This window comes from Stigmatopora nigra, chromosome 14 (genome assembly GCF_051989575.1).
Source record: "Stigmatopora nigra isolate UIUO_SnigA chromosome 14, RoL_Snig_1.1, whole genome shotgun sequence".
NCBI lineage: Eukaryota > Metazoa > Chordata > Actinopteri > Syngnathiformes > Syngnathidae > Stigmatopora > Stigmatopora nigra.
The window spans coordinates 5,650,293-5,669,036 of record NC_135521.1 but is presented as its reverse complement, the minus strand read 5'-3'; the positions used below and the strand labels follow the sequence as shown (position 1 = coordinate 5,669,036).

General features: G+C 40.9%; 2 protein-coding genes across 4 annotated transcripts; one reads left to right on the top strand and one right to left on the bottom strand.

Annotated features, from left to right (window-relative positions):
* Nucleotides 1–1,401: 1,401 nt before the first annotated feature.
* On the bottom strand, nucleotides 1,402–6,367 carry slc26a2 (solute carrier family 26 member 2). The gene is made up of 4 exons (XM_077732675.1): nucleotides 6,239–6,367; nucleotides 4,502–5,394; nucleotides 3,889–4,337; nucleotides 1,402–3,809 (listed from the first exon to the last, which is right to left on the bottom strand). The coding sequence occupies exons 2-4, from the start codon at nucleotides 5,381–5,383 to the stop codon at nucleotides 3,014–3,016; spliced, it is 2,127 nt and encodes a 708-aa protein (XP_077588801.1). The 5' UTR covers nucleotides 5,384–5,394; nucleotides 6,239–6,367; the 3' UTR covers nucleotides 1,402–3,013.
* pde6a (phosphodiesterase 6A, cGMP-specific, rod, alpha) lies at nucleotides 3,685–17,654 on the top strand. Of its 3 annotated transcripts, none has more exons than XM_077732673.1 (28): nucleotides 3,685–4,345; nucleotides 4,470–4,588; nucleotides 4,679–5,229; nucleotides 5,353–5,503; nucleotides 6,877–7,011; nucleotides 7,332–7,662; nucleotides 7,732–7,873; nucleotides 9,630–9,785; nucleotides 9,968–10,057; nucleotides 10,379–10,519; nucleotides 10,590–10,664; nucleotides 10,915–10,979; nucleotides 11,073–11,139; nucleotides 11,216–11,263; nucleotides 12,325–12,474; nucleotides 12,943–13,086; nucleotides 13,628–13,693; nucleotides 13,789–13,935; nucleotides 14,464–14,571; nucleotides 15,309–15,418; nucleotides 15,578–15,665; nucleotides 15,761–15,861; nucleotides 15,934–16,041; nucleotides 16,121–16,184; nucleotides 16,360–16,434; nucleotides 16,535–16,618; nucleotides 17,079–17,247; nucleotides 17,331–17,654. In XM_077732673.1, exons 4-28 carry the CDS (start codon nucleotides 5,482–5,484, stop codon nucleotides 17,366–17,368), a joined length of 2,724 nt encoding a protein of 907 aa, XP_077588799.1. In that variant the 5' UTR covers nucleotides 3,685–4,345; nucleotides 4,470–4,588; nucleotides 4,679–5,229; nucleotides 5,353–5,481; the 3' UTR covers nucleotides 17,369–17,654. The 3 variants fall into 3 exon arrangements, with proteins under 3 accessions (XP_077588799.1, XP_077588798.1, XP_077588800.1); XM_077732672.1 differs by having other exon boundaries at nucleotides 4,676–5,229; XM_077732674.1 differs by lacking the exons at nucleotides 3,685–4,345; nucleotides 4,470–4,588; nucleotides 4,679–5,229 and having other exon boundaries at nucleotides 5,463–5,503; nucleotides 6,947–7,011.
* The last annotated feature ends 1,090 nt before the right edge of the window (nucleotides 17,655–18,744 follow it).

The following is an 18,744-nucleotide window of genomic DNA, read 5'->3' as shown; positions in this document are numbered from 1 at the left end:
GTGGTTTTCTTCCTTTTGGAGTGGTTTCTCGGCCTTGCAGGCTTCTGTCATAAGAGTGATAGAATGGAAAATAAAGAGTGGAAATATATTAGACATATTTATGCTAAGAAATATGTCTGGATCTGAGTCACACTTTGAATCCAGTCCAAACATAACTCTGAAAAGAAATCTTTATTGCATTGACCAAAGGTACACACAGAATTAAGACTTGAATACCATACATACTTTAACTATGAACTGCATGGTACAAGCTATACTCCACCCATGTGGACTCTATCAGCAATTTATCATTTATGTTTTAGCATTTGTGTGTTTGTGAGTATAGCCCCGGGGCTTCAAACAGCTCCGATCTTTATTGTGACGCAGGAGTCCACAATCTCCATGATGGGCTTTAATGCATCCTGACATCATCATGATTGCAGGCTGACAACACTAAAGTGTACCTTTAGCCAAAGCCAACACTCTTGACTTGATTTCTCTTCCTATCTCAGCATGTGGCATTCTGTCAATCATATTTTCATCCTCATGTCACTCATGTCTGTACTCACTCTTTTTTTATAACCTCTAGGAGGCATAATTGCACTGACATGTGGGACATTCACTATGCCTCATAAATACAACTGAATCAAAAACCTCCTCATATACCAGTAGTACTTCAAATCTATCCTCTGTAAAGGACATTTGCAAAACTAAATATCTCTCAGCCAGTTCCTCTAATCGCATTAACTCCTTTTTTGCTCTATAGTGGACATTCAGAGCTTGCCAATGTTGCCAAAAAAAATTTGCAGTATTCCAATGACTTCACATAGATTGGGGAATTTAAAAATAAATGTGATTGGACAACATTTTTCTTAAAAGGATGCATGAGAGGAATGAACTCCATAGCTGTATTTTGATTTTCCTTTGCCTATATTTATTAATTTATTTCACATCACCCCCGTGAATGTGATGGCAACCATTTTATTTTTGATAGCCTCATTGTGCCTAATACTGAGTTCAGTATGCATGAGTAGTACTTCTCACATGTGTGGGTAGGGTGATTATTTTATGAAGAAAACACCAAAGAAGAAACACTAGAAATGTGGACACAGCTAGGACAAGAGCAAAATTATTACTATTATATATAATTATTATCCACTGTCTCACTTCAGAGGACGTTTTCTGTCTGATAATATGGCACAAATTGCAAATTGCAATGGTGGCACTCTTGAATCTCCCACATAATGCAACCAAATCCTCCCACTGCCACACTTAACATGTGTATTCATTTGTACATAATAGATTTATTTTTTTAATGCAGTTTTACTTTTCTAACAGTTGCAATGTGTAAGCAATAGAAATATTTTATGCATACATATATTTATGCATGTGTCTATTTGTAGTGTATGTATATTTGTGAATGTGTATATATACACTAAGGTACATTCCAATGAGGTGTTTGTGGCTCAAGAAAAAAACGAATCCTCCAGAACATGGTTAGGGAACCTATGGCTCGGGAGCCACATGTGGCTCTTATGATGGGTGCATATGGCTCTTAGCTAAAATATGGAAAGCTGTCATTGATTGCATTGATACACATTGAACTCATTGATATTCTGGGTTTTACTTTTTGTCCTTTAAAAGTGATAAAATGACTGCAAAATTTCATGTATTTTGACTTTTAAATTGTGAGTATGGCTCATAAGGAATAACATTTGAAAATAGGAATTGTTTATGGCTCTCTCTTTCAAAAAGGTTCCAGAACAACAACAAAATAACACAATGGTAGCATAGGTGATGTATATTATATTGAGGTATTTGGCAATTCTGATGTTGTGGTAACATTTCAAAGGTATTGTTTCACAGTGTGGCATAGTATATATTTATATGGATGAATAGTTTTCTTGTAAATTGGCTAAGTACACAAAAGCACACTGGGATCAATTTAAGAACGCCCAATAAGTACTCATAAAAAGGTACACCAAACATCTGTTCAAGGTTGTGAAACAGCTTAAATTGTATTCATTTGTGGCTTGCAGCATAGTGATTTGGACATAATTTAAAATTGACAGGGATGTGATTGTAACAGTACTTTGTGTATTGTTATTATGTACTTTTTTGTGCTGTTTCTGTCAAGCATGGCAGAAAACACCCCCCAAAAAACTGAAGAAAAAAAATGTAAATGACGCAGTTTGGGAACGATCCCATTCAAGCTTTCAGTTCTATTCTTTGGACATGAACTTTAAAATAAATACATCGATAATCCCCTTTTAATCTTTCTGTTTTATTCTCAAACTGCGGACTTTGCTCAACTTGTTGTTTGTTTGATGAGTGCATCGCCCTGAGCAAACACTGAGAAGTCGGAATCGAACCTGCGGCGCTTGACATGACAAAAGGAACTAACTCCTGCTTGGGTCAACATGTGCAAAGAATAAATATCATACTTTCATAAACGACCATTCAGACGTCAGTAACTCCTCTGTTGCAATACATTGGCTTTAAAGGTCAAACTTTGATATTGTGGAGTATTTCTAACACCAATTTTAAGGCAATACTTCCCCCTTGTGGACTGCAGCTCACCCAAATAAGGCCACTACCAGTATGAGATTCCAAAACTAAAATAACTATTTGTAGAAAAATACAAGTGTCATGTACTAACTTGTAAAATATGATATTTTGAAATGATGGATAAATAGCCCATTGAATATGCTTCACAAGGCACTTTAGTTGGCAGATACACTATAAAATTTGTCTAAACACACAAAAAATAGTCATGTTTCTTGACCATGTGTCTACTTTACATTTGTTTATGTGAGAAGTAAACTGAGCATGACGAGAAGTAAACTGAGCGTGACGAGAACTATCTTCACTGCATTATTTCTAGTAAACTTGCGTTTTTTTGCAAAATGGCTGACACTAAGAAAACCTCTCAGAAACGATTGCGTAAAAATCCCAGAGCATCAGTGTAAATCCAGTCCCAGAAGGACCAATCAGTGACAAACATCAGCATAACGAGACATTTTTTGTGTAAATCTCAAATTTTTCCATTATAATCCCCATTCAGCACCAAAGCGTGTTTGGCATGACGGACGGCATCGGCGATGGTGAAGAAGATCAAGCCGTCGTCGCCTTCCTGCTTTTCCGTGACATACCCGCCTCGTCTGAGAGCATCCAGGACGCTCGTGTTACACTGAGCCAGGACCAGCTCCACCCCCAACTCAGCGTAATCTTTGCGCACCTCCATCAGGGCGTTGACTCCGGCGCTGTCCACAAACAAGACGGCGCTGCAGTCCAGTACTAAACTTCGTAAGGGTTCATCACGATCTGGCACGAGGGTGACCTCGGTGGTACCCTCGCCGTCTTCTCTGCTGACCGATTCCCGCTCGGCGTTTGCGTTGAGCCGCTTCATCTTCTTCTCAAACTTGACACGCCGCATTTTCTCCCGAACAGGGTCGAGACCGGCACGCCGATACAAAGAGTTTTTAAACAAACTCTGGTTGGCGTAGTAGATGGGCGCCGGGTACCTGAAGACGGCCACGCCCGGGTGCGATTGGAGACCCCGGTAAGCCGCAAGTACTTCGTAGTGATCCCTGTCGAACGCCCGGCCAAGTTCGAGCGCCTGAGCTCGTTGAGTCCGGCCCAGGACGCAGAAGGCTGACACCAAGACCCCCACCAGGAGGCCCAACTCCGTGTTGACTAGCGCCGAAGTCGCCATGGTGATTAGCCAGACGGCGGCGTCCACCCGGTTGGCTCGCCACATTTGGGGGACCTCGGCGAACTTGCGCAGGGCGCCGCGGAGATTGACCACGATAATGACGGCCAGCACGCACCTTGAAAGGAAGAGAGAGGCAAAAGAGAACCATTTTCAAGATTGGCCACCAGACTGTATGCAAATAGAGATCTCCTTACTTCTGTAGTGAATAAAAAAGTGGCGCTATCACCAGCAGGACCAGTAGCAGCACCACGGCAGTGACCAATCCCGAAATCTGCGTCTGGCAGCCCGTCGACTCCTTGACCAGCGTCTTGGTCAAGGCGGCGCTGGTGGTGAAACAGCGGAAGAAGGACGGCAGGATGTTGCAGAAACCGATAGCGTACATCTCCTGGTTGGCGTCCACTCGGTAACCGTGCTTCTTGGCGAACATCTCGGACAAGGACACGGTTATGGCGAATCCCACCACTGCGATGGAGAAGGCGTCCAAGGCCACGTTGGGAATCAGCGACCACGCCGGTAACTGCGGCGGCAGGAAGCCCGTGGGGATCTCGCCCGCCACGTCCGAGCCGTAGTTAGCTTTAAAGCCGCCGTAGTGAGACGCCAGTGTTGCCACGATGACCACAAAGAGCTCGAAAGGAATCGGAGCCTGTGGAGGTGAATAGAAAAATAGGATAGCCGTCTTAGAAATTAAATTCAAGCAGTTGTAGAGACTTTGAATGGCTATTCTTCATCAAATAGACCAATATAATACAGTGATTTCCATTTTTTTTGTTTACAGGGCAGTTTGAGCCACAAAAGGGAATGACTGACCTTCAACTTGGCTTTAAAGCGGTCATTCAGTTCCTTGCTGGGCAACAACAACAGCAGACACACCAGACTGGTAACCAAATCGCACAGGTTGGTGTTCCCCAAATTGGACAGCAAACTGTACCAGGTCTTGAAGAGCGTAAACCAGCCCTGCGGCCGGCGGATTTTCAACCCCAGCAGATACTTGACTTGCGAGGTGAGAATGGTGAGCGACGCGCCCGTGGCGAAGCCACCCAGCAACGAGCCCGACAGGTAGATGGACACGAAGCCCACCTGGAAGATACCCATCAGGACTTGGTACACCCCAGCAGTGAAGGTAACCGTCGCCCCGACGGTGATGGCGTAACAGCTCTTGTCGCACGTCTCCGACGCGGTGTTGTTGTTGGTGACGCTTCCATTGTTGCTCATGCCCTCTGTGAGATACCCCGCCAAGCCCAACTCCCTTTCCACCACTTGACCCACCAGCAGGCAGAGCACCCCGAAAATTCCCACCGAGATATGTTTCGAGGTGCCCAGCAAGGTGTAGATGATGGAGGCAAAAAAAGAGGTGTAGAGCCCGTAGATGGGATCCTGGCCGGCTAATAAGGAGTAAGCGATGGACTGAGGGACCAATAGGATTCCCACGATGAGTCCCGACATGGCGTCCCCCAGGATCCAGTCCCTCAGCTGGTAGCGCGGCAGCCATTTCAAGATGGGGATGAAACCCAGGACCTTGGACTTGATCTTTTGCGGTGGGCAAGAGCAGTGTTTTCTAAGGCGGCCCAGTAACGCCGACGGACAGTTCCCTCCAAGGTCCTCCGGGATCCTTTCCAGGATGAGAGGATGACCCTGTTGGCTTTTGGCTTTGTCCACAGATGCCGCGCAGCAGGCGTCTCCATGATGCATTGTCGAGCTCTCTGTAAAAGGCAAAGGGGAAAGTGGAATTGAGCAAATCTTTGCCTCAAAGCGTCGTGAGAATCATCTTTCAATGGCGGGTGAGATGGATGGAAATATCGTGGATATCAGGTATGTCTACATTTTGGATTCATTCACATGTAGGTTACCTTTAGGCATACAATCACCAACATGAAGAATGTGTATCCTATTAATCTAATATGACCTTTGAATAAGGGAGGTAGGTAATAAAGCACATTCAATGGTTCTTGGTGAAAGTGCAAAGTTAAAAGAATGCCTTAGTCTCACATTCCATGAGAACTCATCACAGGTTTCCCACTGGCACTGATTTAACAAAAAAGTCATCTTAAAATGTATGATTTAGATTCAAAATAAACTAGTTGATATTTTTTATTTGTCCAATTACATCTATAACTTAATTAATAACTTTTTGCCATTATTTTTTAACATTTGCACCAAATACACGCACACACACGCCCAGTAATAAATGAACACTTAATACAATAAGCTTTTTTTTAAATAACAATTTTAAGAGTGACTCATAGATTAAAAAAAAAACACAACATTCTGCGTGTTTCTTCCGCGTTGAGAGATTATTGTCCTAGGCTATAATTAAAGCGTAATTCCGAGGAGATGAGATTAAATAGAGGAACATTGCACTTGGCTTTTTTATTCTAAAGTTGCCCAAGCAAAAAGTAGTTTAGTCAAGATGATGAATGAGCGTCTTTGTCAACAAGTCGCCAACGTGTCAGTCACCTGAAGAAGCAAGTTCATGTTACACCTAATTTAACCCTACGAAGCGGCCAACAAAAGTTGTTTTTGGTTGTTAACTTGCAAGTTACTGACCTTGGTTGAGTTGGATCTTTCGCTCGATCAGTTTAAGGAGAAGATCCGTGTCTGTTGACTTGAATCCTCCTTCAGTTTCATGACATTTAGAAGCGCTCCTGCGTGGTGACGTCACTGCACGACGCGAGACGCTCTAACTACAAAGATCCGCTCTGCATGAAGACGTCTCACTCTGGCAAAAAAAAAAAATCCAATCTAGTATGTATAATTTAATTTCAGTGGGTAGCTCTCAAAAATGTGACACTAAAGATCTTTAACGATTTTTAGATTATTTAACTATCTTTTGGGGGTACTTGAAAGGCTAGCTGTGAATGCTCATCATTTGAGTGAGAATAAATACAACAGAAATACACACTGACCAAAGTCATGAAAAAGTTATTCAATAATACAAAATAATTACCTGCTCAACAAAACAAAGGATTGGCAACAATAAGTGTTTTAAAAAAGAGCAATCAAAACATAAATGACCAAAACCAGTCACTTGCTCTATAAAGAATTTAAAATAACTGCCTTTTAAAGACACACCACTCTCCCTGAAAGGATAAATAAATAAATACAAAAAGACCAAATCATAGATGAGTAAAAAGGATTAGCAAGTAGTGGCCCTATTGTAATCTCAGGATTGTATTTGTGTGCAGGTTTAAAAGTGCATGTGATCATCAAAATCACCCTTGGAATAATCCTCAACACTCTCTCATCCACCTGCAGACTGTCAGATAGAAGAGAACAATCAGACGCTATTTTCCTGGGGAAAAAAATCACCACATCATCAGGTATCTTTTTTTAATTGAATGTATGTACTCTGATAATACTAGCATTACCTATTATAGGGTTTTTCTTTCAATCGCGAACCGTTCAATCGTGTCATTAGACCAACTTGTATAAGACTCATTAGTTTACTAGATTAGATTAAGTTAAATTGTTCACTACCTCCCACTGTATTGATAAACTCATTTGATGACTAAATCCCATATTCACTAACTAGTTCAATGAGTCATATCAGCCTAATGAACTCCTGAATTTATCTCTAACTAGGTATAGGAAAAATGTACATATCCAATGTTACTATATTAACATCCACATTGCTCCTCAGTTATGGTGGACGCCGCCTCGGCCGAGCAGTTCCTGGATGCCAACCCGCAGTTTGCCAAAGAGTACTACGACATTAACTTCCGACCCAAGGTGGTGTCGGACCTGCTGGACGACGGGCGCGCCTCCACCGTGGACGTGAGCCGCTACCACAATCTCACGGCGGTGGAGGAGAGCGAGATCCTTTTCGATCTGGTGCGCGACATCCAAGACAATCTGCAAATGGAGAAGTCCCTCTTCAACCTCATGAGGCACCTCTGCTTCATGTTGAGGGCCGACCGCATGAGTCTCTTCATGTACCGGCAGAGGAATGGCGTCGCTGAGTTGGCCACCAGGTTGACACACAACAACAAACTATAGAGAAGCAATGAAATGCATGAACTCCTTTTTTTTACCTCCTCCAGGTTGTTCAACGTGCATAAAGATTCTGTGTTTGATGACTGCCTGGTTCAGCCGGACAGCGAAATTGTGTACCCGCTAGATTTGGGCATCGTGGGCCTGGTGGCCTCCACCAAGAAAATGGTCAACGTGCCCGATGTCTCGCAGGTAATTCCTTCATTCACCTGTTTGTTAGTGCCTTCTAAACAGATTATTATGTATGATGGAAAAGTAAAATGGGTCTATTTGAACTGGGAGAGTCATAAATTGCTTGGTCACAGGTTTCGGTAGATGTCTATTCATGAATTACTGATGTTGTATGTTGTCACCAATTTGGACCAAAAGAAGTTAACGATACATATGTTAGTTGTTGTATTCTAATTATTGTTCATGCATTCATTTTCAACATCACTTGTCAGGGTGCTGGAGCCTATCCCAGCTGACTTTAGGTGAAATGCATCATCACCCTAGACTTGTCGCCAGTCTATCGTACGGACAAACTACTATTTGCATTCTTAATCCCAGTGGGATTTAATCCCAGGTTACCTGCACCAAAGTCAAGCAAAACTGCTGCTACTCCCTGATAAAATAATACAAAATGATAATAAAATAATTAAAAAAACATAAAATGTTACAAGTAATAATAAAATAATAAGATAAAAACAATACAAAATTGTCATAAAATGATGATAGAATAAGACAAAAGGATTTTAAAAAATTCAAAATGTAACAAAATGAGCATATTATATTCCTTTTATTCTGTATTAGTGAGGGAATGTAAACAGTCCATTGAGTCATTCAGACTAATCTGTTTTGATGGGTTTTTTGGTTTTGTTTTGAATTCTCTGCTTCGCCAAAGTATACCTCTAGAGGAGGCCATGACTCCATTTTCCCTCCCAAAGCATGCCTTCAAATCGGCTCAATGGTATTATTCCCTCAATGCCCTGGTTTTTAAAAGTTTTTAGTCACTTTCATTCCCACACCAAGATGTTCCACACATGATTTTTTTTCTTTTTCCAGATTGGTCTCCTCTTACTGTTGAACAAAAAAAATAAGTGGGGCAATTCAGCTTGTGGCGACAGATCGCGTTTCCTCGTAATTGGCCCGCTTTGTGATGCTAATGCAGACACTGCAGAGGCCTTTCAAGCAGTGTGCTGAGATTTTCTGTTTCCATTTGAAGGTGGAGATTATACTTTCCTCAGATTAGGTTTTCCCATTCGTTTGTTGTCCTCTTTTCGCAGTACCTTTTAACCTTCATGACACACACGCATTTATCATACCTCAGGACGGGCTTTGCGATATTTAGGCGTGTGCGCGTCCGTGTGTCCGTGCGTGCGTGCGTGCGTTTCCCAGCGAAACCGGTTAATCTGTCCTGAATTAGAGCGATCCCAGATTACAGCCAAAGGTCACACGGGCCTGCAGTGGAGACCTTCCCACTGACTCAGCAACAACTGCACAAAACAAAAAAACACATAAAAACCCCACCTTGCAGCCATTTAAGGATTCCTTCTTTATTTTTTATTTAGTCTTGGAGCTAACATAAGTTTATTTACTACTGTCCTTTATTGGATTTATTTGTTTTTATGGCTATCATCGTTATCAACACACATTATCATTTTGTTTTTATTATACAGTGCTTTCATTCGACATCCAATTAGTGTGGCCTGCATTTTTTATGTATATATATTTATATTTAAGTGAAGTAATGTATCCATTGGAAAAACAAATTACTTAAATTGTAATAAATAATGATTTAAAAAGGGAAGAAACAATGAAAAAAAGGGGAAAAAAGAAAATAAATTCAAAAAAATTGTGATAATTTGGGAAAAAAAGAAGTGCTTGTAGATGAGTTTAACTTTGTCTGCTACATATTGAAATATATATCATATGTTGAAACGTCCTCTTTCTCCTCCAACTCTTTTAGAATCCCCACTTCAGCAACTTTGTGGACGAGCTGACAGAGTACACCACCAGAAACGTGCTGGCCGTGCCCATCATGAACGGCAAGGACATGGTGGCCGTCATGATGGCTGTCAACAAGATGGATGACACGCCGCATTTCAATGCCGCGGATGAGGAGGTTTTCCCAAACTTCACTTTTGGCCCACAACAGTACACACTCATTCATACTATACTTGTAAAGTAAAGCTAGACAAGCCAATGAACATTCATTCCAATGCAAAACACTCATGACTATTTACCAAAGCAAAAGCCTTTGTCAATAATCATAAACTAAAAGTGAATATTATAATTTCCCTCCAGACCCTCAACAAGTACCTCAACTTTGCCAACCTGGTCTTGAGAGTTTTCCACCTGAGCTACCTGCACAACTGCGAGACCAGGAGAGGCCAGGTGAGTATATTAAGAAATCCATATAGCCAAATATGGACATATTTTCCAAAAATGGATATATCTGTCCAAAAATGTATCAACGTTATATAAAGGTTACCTCATTAAATTGCGCTTTAATGCCCAATCCATTTGTCCAGTGAATATTTAGTCGTTTTTTTTTTAACTAGGTCTACAATGTCTTCTGTGTCTGTTTTGCTACTACAAACAAGGAAATTTCCCAAATACGGGATAAAATAAAATTCTAATCTAGTAAACCCTGTTTATTGAATGTTTCCCACATTTATTTCACAATAAAGTACATTTTGTTGCGTATATTTGCAGGTGCTGCTGTGGTCGGCCAGCAAGGTTTTTGAGGAGCTGACCGATATCGAGAGGCAATTCCACAAGGCCTTGTACACGGTTCGAGCCTTCCTCAACTGCGATCGCTACTCTGTGGGTTTGTTGGACATGACCAAAACCAAGGTGACCAAAATTCGCGGCGTTCATATGCACGGGCGTGTCTTCCATTGTCTTTCTTTTTTTTTTTTTTCAGGAATTTTTCGATCTGTGGCCCGTTTTGATGGGAGAAGTTCCTCCATACGACGGACCTAAAACCCCCGATGGTCGAGTGAGTCAAATGGGATTATTGTGGGGATACTTTGCAAAGCCAGACTAATATCCTTCCAATCCCTGGGAGGGGCAAAAGATGTGACCCGAAAATGTCGCAAAATGAATTGGAATTGACTACAAATCTGCAGGACAAGAACAATTAGAGATCAAATCATCTTACTGCATTTCTCCAGGAATAAAATGTTCTAGTTGGTGCATGAAATAGGCATTAAACTGTCATCTTTGTGACTTTTTTTTAATTTTCACAGGAAATTAACTTCTATAAAATCATCGACTATATCCTGCACGGCAAGGAGGACATTAAAGTCATCCCGTCAGTCACCAAGCCGACCCGATCTGTTCGAACATTGTGGAATCATCCATTTTTTAAATGCTATTGTTATTAACGTATCATGTTATTGCACAGGAATCCCCCTGCAGACCACTGGGCTTTGGTCAGCGGCTTGCCGACATATGTGGCTGAAAATGGACTGGTCAGATTATTTAAAATTGTAGTTCATAATCCACTAACTATGCTATCTAACCATGCAATATCTACGTTTCCAACAGATTTGCAACATCATGAACGCGACAGAGGATGAATTCTTTAACTTCCAGGTAAGAGATGGACGCATTCTCCATTAGAGACGGCTAATGAGATCCACTCAGAAGACGCTTGCATTCATGGCACTATTTTTTGATCAAGGCTTACTGAGAAGTGGAAGACATTAGATGTTGTTGCACTAACATGATTTTATATCTGTGTGTGGGCGGCAGCAAGGCTGCGCTCGTAAAAAGCATAAATGATCACCTTCTCCTTCCTCACTGGCTTTCCAGAAGGATGCTCTCATCTTTTCCCCCATTAGAATCACTTTGCCACGGGGAGGTGCGCTAACCCTGACGGCCAAATTTATCATTTTTACTCCTTTTGGAATCTCATCACAGGGCCGAAAAGACCTGCTCGCTCTTTGCCAAATTGGCTGGCCAAGTGGATTGCATTCTTTCATTATGTACATTCAATGAAAAAAAAATTGTAAAATAGTATTGTGGTGTAAAACCTGGAAATCATTTTTTTCCAGAATTAATCCTAAAGACCTTTAATAGTAATTTTTTTTAATGATTTGTCATGATTGCATTTAAAAAATATATTATTATATAAGAATAACTACATTTATAAATCAATAAAAGCCCTACTTAAAATAAACACATTCTGGTTACAGTCCAAAAGAGCACTAAAGAGCTTAATATTATTCTTTTAATGTTTTATCATTATTGCAAATAAAAAACATATATTTTTATAGAAGACTAACTACATTTATAAATCAATAAAAACTCAATTTATACCAACAAATTCTGGTTACAGCCCAAAATAACAACCTAAAAGAGATTTTTTAAAAGTATTTAACTCATTGCATGCCATTGTGTTGCAAATATATAGTGTTTCTATATTTATGGACAGAAATATCACACAAAATCTTTTCATTTTGCACAGATTGTTTGTTGTCCATCACCTTTTCCCATTTTATGAATAGCACACTTGTCTTTTTAATTGTTTCATGGTTGAATATCATCAATTGCTACCTAATTGCCATATGTTGAGAATTGATATGTCAGGCATTGCATGGCAAATCATAACATGATCCTAATGTAAATAATCATCTTTTTCTTGCTTTTCCCAGAAAGAACCTCTGGACAACTCTGGCTGGACCATCCGCAATGTTCTGTCCATGCCCATCGTCAACAAAAAAGAAGAGATTGTGGGCGTGGCAACCTTCTACAACAGGAAGGACGGGAAACCCTTTGACGAGATGGACGAAACGCTGATGGAGGTGTGTGTGACTTTCTCTCCGTCTGTCTGCCCCGTGTGACTCACGGCTTTCTAAAGAGAGAGACGGGCCTCTACATTATTTATCAGCCTGGGGGCTTTTGGCTGTCCACTTTGTTCACAAGCTTCGATGCTCACAATCTACTCATTTTTTTTTTTTTGCAAAGCAAACACTCTAACCAAAAGTGATAGATTCATCACGTGCTGCTGGTTTTATTTAAACAAAGTGTCACTGGAAGAGATTTTTTTAAGTTAAATCGGTTTTCTGTGACATGTTTTGTTAGTGGCAATTGTTTTGCTTGGTGATAAACTAGTTGGCAGCCATATTTACATTGATAAACATCCCATCCGTTGTTCATTTGGTGTTATGATGAGAGTTTATCGATGCTTCATGAAAAATTGTATTGGCTCATTTGATAGTCAACCTGTAGGTTTTTTTTTGTATGTTTATTTTGGTCCCTTTTCATTACAGTCTTTGACTCAATTCCTGGGCTGGTCGGTCCTCAACCCGGACACCTACGACAAGATGAACAAGCTGGAGAACCGCAAGGACATCTTCCAGGACATGGTTCTCTACCACGTCAAGTGTCGGAAGGACGAAATCCAGAACATCCTGGTCAGTGAGCAGCTCCATGTATACATGAAAAGTGTCTTTTTTTTTTAACTCCTTGGCTGCCATTTAGGACACGAGATCTAATTTTTTGACTGGGAGAGGGTGAATAAACCTTTGTTTACCAACGGAAGGTTCCTACTTGAATAGGGTCTACAAATCAATCGTACATTTGCTGTCATGACTATATCTCCACAGAAGCACTGCATTAAAACACAGGAAGTCCGCCATTTGAGTTCAAGTGTTTTCGAATCAATTTCACTTGCTTGAAATGGAGTCTGTCAGGAGTCGATTCACGTAAAAATTAATATCTTAATCAATCCTGCCTGTTATACAGTGAGCTTGCATTTTTTTTGGTTCAGTGACATTTTAGACACAGGGAATTAAAGTTTCAAGTTTTAAAGTTCAACCACAATCGAGTCTTGAGAAGCCTGATGAAGCCAATGGATTTGTCTATTTTCATTCTCAACAGACAAATCTCTTTTCGGGGGGGTTTTGAAGCCAAAATCAATCTAGAAATACCTGATTTATTTTTTATTTTTCTCAGAACACCCGTGAACGATGGGGGAAAGAACCGGATGAGTGTGAAGAGGAGGAGCTTGAGGAGATCCTGGTAAACAATAATTATCCATCATTATTGCCCACTATCCTCTTTTATACTCATTTATCTAACATGTATCAAAAATGTTTTTCCCCACTCATTTACAGTCAGAAGTCCTCCCCAAAGCCAAAAAAGCCGAGATCCTAGAGTTTCATTTTTGTGACTTTGATCACAGCGAACTAGACCTGGTCAAGTGCGGCATCCGGATGTATTACGAGCTCAAAGTGGTGGACAAGTTTCACATACCCAGAGAGGTGACAGACATTTTCATTGCCTTATTTTATACCTTTTTAAATTGGCCCAATAGCGACTTTGGCCCTCTCAAGCCTGAAAATAGTCGCAAACACCGCACAAGTGTCGATTTTTGCCAAAAATCGTTTTAAAATGGTGTGCCTCTTTCACCAATAACGACACAAAAATATGTAATTGCAATGTACCACATCAAGTTGTTGGTCTTTTATAAGGACCAGACCAATAATTATGTTGTCTATTAAATTTCACATCATGATGTAGTTGCCACATTCCTGCTGTTTCATCACAATTATAGTCAAACCTCCCTTCTAATTGGCGTTGTTATTTGACTCTGATTGTTCGGGTACACAGTGACGGGGGCTTTATTTAGAAACCCCTAGTGAACTCTCATTGGCTGCAATGCAGGAAGTTAATTAATGATGAAGCATCACCGGTCACTCGCTGCGTTCTACTGGAAATAAACTTTGGGCCAAGCTATTTTTAATACTTATTTGGACAGATGGGGGTCTAATGGCTTTGTGTGTGCACAGGCGCTGGTGAGATTCATCTTCTCACTTAGCAAAGGCTACAGGAAGATCACCTATCACAACTGGAGACATGGATTCAACGTCGGGCAGACCATGTTCACGCTGCTCATGGTCTAACAAACACACACACACACACACGCACTAATACACAAATTCAGTCTTAGTAATTTGTGCTCCAATGTTACAACAAGTGTGCTATTTTGGATTTAAGCAGCTTTCTTGGGGTCATTTGGGCTGTTTTTCAGGGAAATGGAAAAACTCGGTATTTATATCAAGTTTCTTAAAGCCATGCCTGAAAATGTACACAACTTTAAATGCCGTAGTTTGTGGACTTCATACAATACAGTATGAAAAGAAAGTATTTTTAGTTCATCAGAAACAAAGAAGAAATATGCGTCATCGAAACAATAATACAATAGAGAGCAAAATCTTAAATAGGGTCTCTTACATAACACATTTTTAGTTAACTATAACGTAAAAAAAAAAAAAAAAACTTAACAGGCTGTCGATGGTCAGAGAGGGGAAAAAAGACACTTTAATTGAACTTGTATATTAATCATAGCCGAACAATGAAATAAGGTGATTTATAATCCAGAAAATACCATTGTTCATTTTTATTTCAAATAGCAACACAAAACTTTTTATGCTCGTATCGCGTATTCAGAGTCGTTAAAAAATGAAGTCCCTAGAGCCAGTATCTGTTAGTAACATTACATTTCGAAGGCATTTTTTAATGATTAGCTTTTTTATTTTGGCCAATACCAATATATCATTTCTTAATACTAAACTAGTGCACACTGCAAAGTAGTTGATGGATGATGGATGGACGTATAAATGCATGTTTTCAGACCGGTGACTTGAAGCGTTACTACACAGACCTGGAGTGCATGGCCATGGTGACGGCCGGCCTGTGTCACGACATCGACCACCGTGGCACCAACAACCTCTACCAGATGAAGTGAGCGCTCAACTGGTGTTTTAGTTGGGGTGGCTTACCTAAAACGGATGCAATTCATCATCTGTAGCCAAATGAGCCAATGGCTGCAGCGTGATCCTTGGTGATTTAGCAGCGTGTAACCTCCCGGCCTTAATCGCGCTAAGTCCTTTTTGTGTGTAGGTCTGGAAATCCTCTGGCAAAGCTGCACGGCTCATCCATCTTGGAGAGACACCATCTTGAGTTTGGCAAGACTTTGTTGAGAGATGAGGTCTGGGCCACACACACACAACATTTCATGCTCATTGTATTTATTAAGAAAATTCATATTTTTAACATTGTTGTCATGTTGGTGGTGCATTTCAGTCTCTGAACATCTACCAGAATCTTAACCGCCGTCAGCATGACCTCGTCATCCACCTCATGGATATCGCCATCATCGCCACCGACCTGGCGCTCTACTTTAAGTCAGTTCAAATTCGTCCAGCTTGTTGGCGCCGCCATCGGGTTCAACCTTTGTCATTTTTTTTCTATTGCAGGAAGCGGACTATGTTCCAAAAGATTGTGGACCAGTCCAAGACCTATGAAAACTGGAACGACTGGACCAAATACATGATGCTGGAGACCACGCGCAAGGAGATTGTGATGTAGGTTAAGACGTGCAAAACGCAAAAAAACTAACACGAGTCCACACCGTACTTCAAGTCGCCCGTGTCCATCTCGCAGGGCCATGATGATGACGGCCTGCGACCTGTCGGCCATCGCCAAGCCTTGGGAGATACAGAGCAAGGTCGGTTTTGATCGCCATATTATGACATCATCCTTGTATTGAAAATTGTACCTGGATTTTCCCATCCCTAATATGGGCTGTTTTAATTTTAAGTGCCACATTTCTGACAATTCATTTTTTTTTTGTCCAAAAAACGCATGTGGATCAATAGGTTTTCATTTCACTGTGCCTACAGGTGGCGCTGTCTGTAGCGGCAGAGTTTTGGGAGCAAGGAGACCTGGAAAGGACAGTGCTGGAGCAACAACCCATTGTAATTGATCGTTTCACTTGCACTACTTCTCTGAAAATCAATACGCGCCAAGCGCTGGATGGAACAAGGTCTTGAAATGCATCTTGGGTCTCTTTTTCAGCCCATGATGGACAGAAATAAAGCAGAGGAGCTTCCGAAGCTGCAGTGCGGTTTCATCGACTTTGTCTGCGCCTTTGTTTACAAGGTCAGATCATGTTATTTTAGCCCCCGCTCACAAAAAAAATGTCCATCGGAATTCTTTTTAGGGACTGTGCTCACCCCAGCGGACATCTATTCAAAAGTTATTATCATTTTCATTACAAATTCAGAATTTTCAAACTAAAGAAAACAAAAGAGTCAAAAAATTGAACAGCAAAATACACAATGCTTGTTAACTCTTTTTAATCATTGATTTTCCCCAAAATGGATCTTTTAATTGTCATTTCATTTAAAATGATCTGTTCTTTTTGTCCATTCCAACTGCGACTTACTTATAAAAAGATGAATTTGTTAAAATAATACATGGTAAAATAATTTTGTGGTTTGTGAGACCATGTGGAAAGAAAAAAAACAAAAGGGCATTTGAATAAATTCATTTATATTTTGGCTAGTAAAGAAAAAAAATAAGTTTTAGTGACACCTCATATTGCAATGTCAATTTCCAGGAATTCAGTCGCTTCCACGTGGAGATCACACCCATGCTGGATCGTCTCCTGAACAACCGGAAGGAGTGGAACGCCCTGAAGGAGGAGCATGACGCCAAGATGGCCGTCGTTGAAGCGGCCAAGAAGGCCAAGGACGAGGCGACGGGCAAGGCGGCGGCTGCCAGACAAGGTCAGTTCCCATGCTTGCCGACTAAATGTCCTCTGTTATGATGATGCCTAATTCTATTTTTCTTGCTTTATTTTTTGGTGCAGCGAGTGCAGCCCAGTCCAAGACTTGCACGCTGAGCTAAGACATCCAAAATACTAACGACATGATCAACGTATGGTGAGAATCCAATAGATTGACTTGCTTTGCATAATATACTCTAAAAATGAGCTGTACTTTTACTTTTAAATGTTAAATACAATAATCTGGGCTTTGAAATGTATATTTATTGCAAAAATGTAATGTAGTGGCATAGTGTACACATTGAAGTATATGTATGTAATTGAGCAAAACAATAGTAAATATTGCTATTTTCGTACAAATTATTTTTGTTTTGTCTGATTAAATCTTCAGATTTTTCAATTGTAAAATTTAGAGTTGTTATTTTTTTCAGAGGAGGAAAAAACAAGAACAAATTTTAGGACTTTTTTTTTTTTCCTATTTTCAATAATTTAAAAAAAAATTGCAGCTAAAACTAGTCATACATTTCCAAAGTATTTTTCCACTGTAAATATTAGTGGGGGGGAAATATGGCTATATGGCTTTCTTTCATTCAATTTTTTTACTCATATTTCTTTGTCTTCTGGAATCAACAATCACTTTTTAAACAGATATGAAAGAAAAACAGAACCTTCCAAAATCATCTCCTGAGAGGGGTTTTGAAAAACCAATTTTTAAGAGAAAGAAATCCCTCTCCATCTCCCCCAAAATGTCATTAAAATGCTGCACTCTTTCATATGTAGGTCACGTCAGTGTTTCACAACAAAGCACATGACAGGCTAGAGTTAGTAAAACCCATGAAGGCTGCAAAGGGGCTCAAACGTGCTCTAAATTCAGGTCCTCCTCCTCCTCCCCGCTTAGAAGTAGCGCCCACGTAAGCCCGTGTGTCGTCACCGCCTCGTGACGTAAGCGTCGCTGACATAAGAGGCGGCTCAAAGGATTGCCGTATACGGCCATGATGCCGTCCGGGGCCGGGCCGAGCTGTGACGCCGAGTAACCCGTGACTGCCGCAAAGGCGGGAGGTGGGGGCTCGGACTCGGAGCGGGGCTGGGCGGCGGCGGGGGGCTTTTACTTGGAGCCCTGACCACTATTTTTAGATGCTCGCCATTGTCTCCGAGCGGGGCCCGGATGGAAGCTGCACGAAATCTTCCTTTTTAAAAGAAAAGAAATGAAACGCTCAACCTTTCGACTTTGGGAATTGGCTCATTGGCTTTCATCCAGGACAATAGATGTCCAATTCATTTGAAGCAGGAGAGATGGCAGGGGCCCATTTCCTAGTAGTGATAAGATAATTGATGGAAGCGGACTATGTCTTGTCATGGTCTGACTATAAGACGTCATTTTTTTGCAGTCCAATGAATGGGTTGTATGTTTTTAATTGGGTGGTCAAAAGTTTGGAAAAGTATTTCTGAGGGTTTCTTTTTTAATTTATAGGGATTGGGGGGGGGGGGTTACGTGATT

Coding starts and splice junctions, on each gene's coding strand:
- slc26a2 (XM_077732675.1), bottom strand. CDS start 5,383: ATGCATCATGGAGACGCCTGCTGCGCGGCATCTGTGGACAAAGCCAAA. Junction 4,338..4,501: donor GCTTTAAAGCCAAGTTGAAG/GTCAGTCATTCC, acceptor TCACCTCCACAG/GCTCCGATTCCTTTCGAGCT. Junction 3,810..3,888: donor CTTTTTTATTCACTACAGAA/GTAAGGAGATCT, acceptor CTTCCTTTCAAG/GTGCGTGCTGGCCGTCATTA.
- pde6a (XM_077732673.1), top strand. CDS start 5,482: ATGGAAATATCGTGGATATCAG. Junction 10,520..10,589: donor TGGACATGACCAAAACCAAG/GTGACCAAAATT, acceptor TTTTTTTTTCAG/GAATTTTTCGATCTGTGGCC. Junction 16,619..17,078: donor TCTGCGCCTTTGTTTACAAG/GTCAGATCATGT, acceptor GTCAATTTCCAG/GAATTCAGTCGCTTCCACGT.